This window comes from Artemia franciscana, chromosome 4, assembly GCF_032884065.1.
Source record: "Artemia franciscana chromosome 4, ASM3288406v1, whole genome shotgun sequence".
Classification (NCBI taxonomy): Eukaryota; Metazoa; Arthropoda; class Branchiopoda; order Anostraca; family Artemiidae; genus Artemia; species Artemia franciscana.
The window spans coordinates 45188568-45197659 of record NC_088866.1 but is presented as its reverse complement, the minus strand read 5'-3'; the positions used below and the strand labels follow the sequence as shown (position 1 = coordinate 45197659).

Here is a 9092-nt window from a genome sequence, read left to right as displayed (position 1 = left end):
TGATTTCCCAAAAACGCGAATAAGACAGGCCTTTAGACGCTTTTTGCACTGCCATCTATCATTAATGTGATTTCTACTCCTTTCTAGTTTTGAAACTGTTCTTTTCATCCAGATATTAGTTCATGGAGGGCAAGATGTTTAATATGCAATAGAACGCCTAAAAGGCCATAGATTTTTCAACTGGGGCCGAAGTCTCACATTGTTCAATCATCGGTGTTTCCTTCGATACGAAGTGCCCTTGTTTAAACAAAAAATAAATAAATAAGACATTGTTCCCACATCGCTCTTTATTTAGGTAGCGCTGTGCTGCCTATGATCAAAATTATAAAAAGCTAACTATACAAAATGGGATCGGGATAAACACTAAATACTCATGAAAACTTTGTTTGACAGAAAAAAAATTTAGAAATATCAGCCAAATTGTTTCTATGCCCTGAATATTCTGGTTATCACTTTTTTTCAAGTTGATTTAACAGTTTATCAAAACAATGCAAAATTAGTGCAAATATACAACTCAGGCTACATACTTGACCCAGGGCCATATCCAGGGGAGGGGCCAATCAGTTTCCGGAACTAAACTGCTCCAGATCGGAACAGTCATCAGCCAAAGTTTCTCCTTCTGTTCTAGTTTTCTGCTCCTCGGCGAGAATTTTCGCTAACACACATGTAAGGTGTAACTTTTTCTTTAGAGACCATAATATTTTAAAATGTTAAGGCGAAAACTAAAATATTAGTGTGGAAAAACCTTTTCCCTAAAGAAAATTCATTAGCAATATCCAGTGCTGTTCTGAGTTCCTCTCTGCACATACAGTCGAATAATTCAGTTTGATTCATTACCCTTTATATGCTGCTAAGTACCATGGGTACACATAGGTAATAACACTCATGTAAGGTGTAGTCATTTCTACAAAAATATTAGGGTGAAAAACTCATGCTGTTTTTCGAACGAAAAATCTTCAGCACTATCTAGCGCCACCTCAAGAAAATCATTAATGTGATTTCCCTTAAAAAACCCAGTAAGTGATTTCCCTCAAACGCGAATAAGACGGGCCTTAGACCTTTTTGCACTGCCATCTATAAGAAGCTGTTATCGCCATCTATTTTACAATAATAGTTCAATGAGGGAAATAGCCTTCACAATTTATTTGTCTGATTTTATTATTTTGCTTCATCTGAAAATTGTCATTTGAATATGACTATTTTACCGAAAAAGAAAATACCTCAGAACAGTGCTGATGCGAAAAGTTCAGCTGAAGGTGGTCATCAGCCAATCCCACAGGGCCTTCAAAATCAGGTTAGCCTAGTTTGGCCTGTTATCATATGCTCTTTGGAATTTATTAAATAACTTTAGGACTAGCCTATTTCTTTTTCTGAAGAACATGCTTCAATAACCAAATGGTACCCTATTACCATGCAATGTCTAGTAAACACTTTGGGATATGGGAATTGCTATTGTGATGATCTTCCAGCCCCACCCTCTTAAAGGAGTAAATTGCAGTTTTGAACATTAGTTAGCTAGGATGAAAGTAAAAATATCACTGATTGCCCTTTTGATGCTCTTTTGTAATTCAAAAAATTGCTTCAAATTAAAATTACTGTTGTGCACTTAAAGGGTTAGAAGGGCTCTAAACACCCCACTGTAGCCAAAGATTTGAAAGCATGTTTCTAAATCAAACTAGCTAGTGAAAAAAAAAATCCCAGGTAAAATTCTAGTTGAGTGAAAGTCAAGTTGAGTTGAAGTCAGAAAGGGGTTGGGCTAGGAAAATGTGTAGCTTAATATACAGTTTTCTATAGCACACCTTATCAAATGCTTTTGCAAAGTCCAGCAAATTCACGTCTACTAGGAAACCCTTGTCAGTAAGTTTGGTGACAACATCAATAAGGTTGGTCTCGACTGATTGAGCAGAACAGAAACAATGCTGGCACAGGGACACCAGCCTACCTTGAGTCTTGAGATGTTGAATGACTGTGTAGTTGAATATGCTTTCAAGCATTTTACCCATAGCAGTGCTGATAGTAATTGATTTGTAGTTAACTAGGGTAATATATGCTAACTCCCATTCTGCAGGTATACACTTTAAACCTAGAGAGTTCCAGAAAAGCTGAGTCAAAGAAGAGACAGTTCAGCATGTGGCTCTTCTAGAAGTTTATGGTGAATACCATCTTGTTCAACTGATTGATTTAAGTTCAGGTTTTTAAGTTTGGTTTCAAGGTCAACTCTACTGATAATATTAGTCAATATCACACTTAGGATGTTATACTTGGGAGGATCTGGGAGTTGAGCACTATCAACAGGTGTAAAAACAGGTGAATTGATCACTAAAGGAATTTCTATTGCCTGGGGTTCATCAATTTAATATCCATTTTATATCAGCCAGGTGCAGGCTTTTTATCTGAGGCATAATTCCAAAATCTTTTAGGATTTGATTTAGCTGATGCAGCTATCACCTCCTCATACTGCTCAGAAATCTTATTTGAGATATTTCTGTGTGTTCCTGGTCATTTTTAGTTCCTTTGACATAAATGGGAGTGTGTTGGCATTGCAGATGAATGTATATTAACAATATCAAGCAATAAACTTTAATTGCACACCATGAATCTTCTACACTCATTGCATCAGTGAAGGAACAATCAAGTTCAGCCACTTCTTTTTGGATTAGACTATAATATCTATGCACATTTTTCTAAATAACCACCTTTTTGGGTATGGTCTAAAACTACAGCTTATGAAGATATGGTCATTTGTGCAAAGTGGTGGTAAATATGCTATACTCAGGACTAACTTGTGGTTACTAACTAGAACAAGATCTAGTAATGAAGGCATTTGACCATCCCTGTATCTAGTTGGGAAATTTACAATCTCGTATAAAGAATGTTTTCTAAGGAAAGGCATAATAGAGTCACTTACGAAGTGTCCAGAATCATCTATCCATTGAATAAATGTGAGTTTAAAATCATCAACTACAATCACACCCTACACATCTTGGTATTTACAGTTATTGAATTAATTAAAACAAGCAGGGAATCTTACCTTAATCACCTTAATTTGCACTACAGAGCAAATGGAGGGCTTCTATATTTGTAACCAATTCTCAAAGGCTCACAAGGGAGGTCAACAGCTATCCACACTTCTTCTACATATGGTTCATAATCAAAATTAATGTCAATGTTTCCCACCTTATGTGACTTCCTTAGATAAATGGACATGCCCCTTCCACCTTGTTTAGTTAGGTTAGAGTTTTATATCACAATTTACATCCAGGTAACTGTATCTGGGTATCATTCAGGTGAATACATGTCCTCTTAGGCTTAATTTCACAAAAAGCATAAACACCCACCCAACTAGTTGATGCTGCACACTTAATTTCCTGCCACTTTGAGCTTTAAATGTCAACTTTACTAAAACAGTTTGTAGTGCACTATTCTTCCTATGCATGCTCTGATCACTAGTTCTAGCTAATCAATCACTGTCCTTTATAGCATTGAGTTAAAAACTCACAGTGTCATCAGAGTTAGAAGTGTGTGATCTAGCACTATAGTAAGTGTCATCCAACTGCCCATTATAGACACTGGTACTAACATCTGAAAACGTTACACTAGAACAAGGGCTATGTACATGTAGGTGAGAAGCAGCTAGTTTATTTGTATTGCAGCTGATATTGTATTCCCAAGACAGTTTTTGACACAATCTTATCTCCTTGAATCACTAGATCTCCTTCACCATTTGCTTGTATGAGTGGAGTTCCTTGTAAAGCTGTGATCTTTTGATATGGTGTCCTCTGGAAAAATTATAGAACTGTATCTATCCTGCTCCTTTTTCATTAAAATTTCTGCAAAATCATTTTTTTGTTGTTCCAAAGTCAGCAACAGAAAACATGATAGGAGAGTAGTTCTGGGTACTTGTGCCAAGCCCAGGGAGCGTGTTTGAGCTTATCAATCAGTGGACATTGGAAATATTAACGTTGTGTGTTGGAATTGTAACAGAATGCTTAAAGGAGAAGATCAATTGGCCAAAAGGCAATATATGCACACTACTGCTAATACTACTACCACTGCTACATTTACTAGTGTAACTACTACTGTTGCTGTTGCTCCAAATACTACTTCTGTTGCAACTACTTGTAAGACTAAGAGCATTGAGATGGAAATTTCAAGAAGTATATGAATATAAAGGATATCAAAAGTACATATTGACAATGTCATAGCAATGGCTAACTGTATTAAGTTGAGTGCTAATACTACTGCTGCAGTGACTGCAATTACAACTATAGCTAAGGGTATGAAGGTGAAAATTTTAGAGAAGTTTTAGGGGAAAGGTAAACTGAACCACAGCACACCATCTATATACAGGTTGTCAAAGGAGCATATCAGCAATATCATAGGAACAGTTTGATGTGTAAAATTAAAACTTACAAGGCTTGTTGTGGGGGATGTTGAACTAACCAAAAGATAGTATTTGCATCATAATACAACTGCTTCTACTCCTATAACTACTGCTTCTGCTACCACTTCTACTAAAGCTAAAACTACTACTATTAACTCTACTGCTACTACTATAACTACTGGTTTGCAACTACTACTGCTACTAAAGCTGAGGGTAACAAGGTGAAAATTTTCGACAATATTGAGACTGTATTGGACTAATTCAAAACACACTATGCCTGCATAGGTTGTCGAGAGGACAGTTCAACAATGCTTCAGGAATGTTGATGGTATTAAGTTGAAACTTTCACTGTGTTGAAGGGAGTGTTGAAACTCAATAATACTACATCAATGGTTACTGTAACTAATGACACTAATTGCATTAAGTTGAAACTTTTTGGGAATGCTTAGGGAATATTTGAGTTAAACAAAGCAAAAGCTATTTGTGGATGTGTTCAAAGGGTATATAAGAACTATTGTAGGCAGTACTACTCAATCATAGCTAGTAATATCATTGATATTTTAAAGGAGCTAATTTCAATGGAAATTAAAAGTTCTTGTGGTCTTTTTAAGATTCAAGAGTGATTGGAGGATAATCAGCCCTCCTCTTTAGCCCAAAATTTTCCAAACACTTCCAGTCAGAATTTTAAGATAACCACTCTGTTTAGAATAGATGAACAGTCTAGTTACTATATCTCTAGGGTTGTTCGGTAGTTCAACACCCCATAGTTTTACAATTTGCCTATTATGCTTAAAAAATAAATGTTGCTTTAAAACTAAATCAAAATGCATTGTGTGTATGTTGGTTGCCAATAAGACCTCTCTGCAATATCCCAGGAATTACTGAGTTCAGTTCAAACTTTCAACTTTGTGTTAAGTTCAAACTTTGGATCTACTTCTATTACTACTTCTGCTCTTAAAATTTAACTAAATCCAAGGAGTGTAGGTGTATTCAGGGTGTCAAGGAGCATAGATAGAATTTTTGGGAATGATTTTAAGTTTTAATTTTCAGGTGAAGGAGAGGAGGTATAAAACTATATTAAATGCTACTTCAATTTGTGTCAAAATTTTCAAATGTGTGCAATTTGTTAAAAATTGATGAAAAAGTTTCTCCAGCATACAAATAGCAGGCTAAACTTTAAATTCTTAAAGAACAACCCTAAGAGGTTTAAATTATTATTTTCCCTTAAAATCTTAACAATTTTTCATTTGTTAAAGTTATACAGGTGATAACATCTAATTTTTTTTTTCAGTGGAAACTATGCACTGACCTTGAGAAGGCATAGGGGTTGTGAGCCCTACTCGTGTTAATTTCTGCTTGTTATGAGTTTGACTTGGTTATTTGTTGTAATTTCTGTTCGTTTTGGGTTTCATTTATTTATTAATGCTGCTTTGTAGTAGTTTTATGATTGGTAAATTATTTGACTCTATTTTGACTCAATGGAGTTCTTTAGGCTACTTTTCTTTGAAATTTTCTTTTTTCGATTAATAAGTGAAAACAGTGACCCCTTGATTTATGCCTACTACTCTCTGGAGAACCACTAGGTGGTTGTTGACCCCCCGGAAAGTATTTTCAATGGCATATCTCTCTTTTTGCTATATATATATATATATATATATATATATATATATATATATATATATATATATATATATATATATATATATATATATATATATATATTTATGTTTTATGTAAAAATACATTTTTCTGTGCATATTTAATGTCATGTATGTTGGTAACAAAGTTCACTATAGCCTACATTTGGCAATCGTTTTTTATCACTGTCAATGGCTACGCAAGAGAGATAGGCTCATATCAAATATTACAAATACTTACAACCGATGTGGGAGTATGCAGTTGATTTGTCAGGTTTCAACTTGTTTTCATATTGTTGCATCTTTTTTTCCTATTCTAGAAAGTAGTATAGTTAATGAAAATACAACCAAATTTAATGCTTAATTATGCCACTGAAAGGTGTTTTCAAAATTCTATCTTCTCCTTCCCTCTTTATAAGGCTTAAAAGATAGAATAGAAGATGCAGCAAAGGTAGTATATTGCTGAAGATCATAGGTACAGGTCAACTCCTTAAGTGGAACCCCCCTCATCCCTGGGTCTCAAAGGATAGTTCTCAAATAAAGTACATTTTTTTGTTACAATTATTACATTTTTATGGAGGTGAAATAGATCTAAACCCTTACCCTGTGTGTGGACAGGACTGCCAATGGGAATGAGACTGAGTTCCTTGGGGTCCCAGGCTAAGAATTAGTAGAATTTTATAGTCTGACAGATTTTTAAGCTAAGATTGGTTTTCAAAAAACAAAAAAAAATGTTTTGTGTTATAGAAATGTTGAAGATGTAAACAAAAAACCTACCAAAGTCAAGATGGCCTCCGTAAGTTTTCAGTCTCAGTTTTGCTTTGGGAAATATAATATTATTAGAAATCAAATTTGAAAAATTGACAGGCTTCAATAGTCAGGTTCACAGGCAGTGTTTCTTTTATCATGCAAACAGGTAGTGCAGCATCCAGGGACCCATCCGCCCACCCCCTAAATAATTTAGGAAATAGTTTCTTATATTTTCAACGTGATTCACATGTATTTCGTAAATTCGACATCCCCCAAAACCAATCCTTGCATATGTGCTTAGTAGTGAAGTGACTGAGGAGGCAAAATATGCCAGTTTTTTTTTTAATTTGAGGAGGGGCGACAGTTTGCCTGTTTTTTAATGAGAAATACCCAAAAAAAGCATCTTTCAATAAAAATACCAGAAAAAAAATGTTGTTTTAAAATCTAGGAGGGAGGGCAACTGTCCCATTTGATGTGCCAGCTCGTCCATGTTCTTTTTCAAATCGCTTTGCATTGCATAAGCCCATTGATTTTGAATTTAGTCCTCCCTGGGAGAGAATAAGTTTATATTACGTATTGTCACTTCTAACTTATATATTTCTGCTTCTTTGTAGTTCCATTGTTTGATGAACACTAGTAAATACATTCCTAGGTCCAAGATCGTCTGATAAACTGAATATATGACAGTCAAGAAAACATTGCCAAAGAGCCTCTAGTGTTTCTGCCAGGGGATATCCAGGAAGTACCCTCCCCCCTCCCTTTGGTTCTGGTCTGGTTGCAAGAGTAAATTTGTCGTCGGCTATTACATCAGAATGAATTTGACTCCTTCCAAAGTGATATCCTGTCTAAGTTGGTGATATTCATTTCTTAAGAAAGGTCAATTTTAAGGTTTGTCCCCTACCTAGGACAAATTTTCCTTGTGGTTTTAAGTGATTTTGTTGGTTCAAGGGGACAAGTGTCCCTCCTCCCTGGACTTAGAAAAGAAATACCTTTTTTGGTATTTACATTGAAAAATAACTGTTTTTTTGCCATTGAAAAAAAAAGTTGCCAACACAAGAAAATTGCCTTTCCATAGATTTTGAAAAATACTTCCTTGCCACTCTCCTCTCTCATTTTTATTTATGTGAATAGACGCCCCTGAGTACTTGGCCAGTACTTCCCAGGAACATTTAGAAGAATCAGAGAATAAATTCTATTCCGCCCCAAATCCTCCTTATATATTTATCTGAAGGTTCATTGAGAGTTAGTGGGCAAACACAACCAAATATTAGGAGTAGATATCAGGGGGTATTTTCAGGTGACAAAAGGGATTCTTTTTGACGCAAAAACAAATACTATTTTTTCTTTTTTTTTTTCTAGCCACCTGAAGGATTAAATGGGCGAGATAGACTGTTCATACCACCAGTAACAAATTCGCCCCCAAGATGGAGTCCAAGTACTTCCCGAGTTGAAGAAAAACGTCCTGCTTCTTCTTCTTCGCGGTTCGATGAAGATGATGAATTTGGGCCATCACAAAGCAAAAGGAGACATAGAGGATCACCATTAAGGTTCTTTTTTTGTTATGGAGTTTAGATATATTGTAGCAACAATATGAAGTCAGTTAATTGATGTATAGATATAAAGAGTTTGTCCCAAAAGTTCTCATACTTTGTTATAAAAAATAATTTATTCAACATGAACGTACAAATGAGTTAGTATTTTCCAAAATACTGGCCTTCCAACTCCATGAACATCTTTTAATGTTTACCCACCCTTCTTGGGCTGAAGCGTCTTTTAACCCTTCCAGAGCGCTTGGACCCCTCTCGAAATATTTGTCCGACTCGTAAAAACGTTACGAAAGTTAATAGAAACAAATTTGTCGGTACATTTTTATGAAGTTCCCCCCCCCCCCCAAAAAAAAATCCTTTTTTAAGCCCCTTCTCCTTCCAAAACGAATTCGGGTTGACCCTGGTTACTTGAGCGATTTCTTGGTTCTCGGGAGCAAATTGAAGTATGGCGGGGCCAAATCCAGGCTGTGAGTTCACTAGCAACTTGTGAGCAATTAGTACACCATGACTTGGTGCATTATCATGGTGCAAGAACTAATTGTCACAAATGTTTAGTCCGAATTGTTGAACTATGTTCTTTAAGTGTTTTAGGACTCCGCAGAAATACCAGGTTTTAACTGTTTGTCTTTGGAGCACTAATTCGGGATTCATTTCACCTTTGTTGTCTAAAACAGGATGAGCATGACCTTTACCTGCAATTTGCTCAATCTTGTTTTTTTTTGGTAAAAAAAGACAATTAGTGTGCTGCTCTGGTCTTTGGATTTGGGATCATAT

General features: G+C 35.6%; 1 protein-coding gene across 1 annotated transcript in view; it reads left to right on the top strand.

Moving 5' to 3' along the window:
* Positions 1-1101: 1101 nt before the first annotated feature.
* LOC136026484 (OTU domain-containing protein 5-B-like) overlaps positions 1102-9092 on the top strand; it is a gene marked incomplete in the record, with an annotated part of 71219 nt that continues 63228 nt past the window's right edge. The window contains 2 exon segments of the mRNA XM_065703101.1: positions 1102-1294; positions 8131-8318. Of these exon segments, the coding sequence (XP_065559173.1) occupies positions 1193-1294; positions 8131-8318 (290 nt within the window).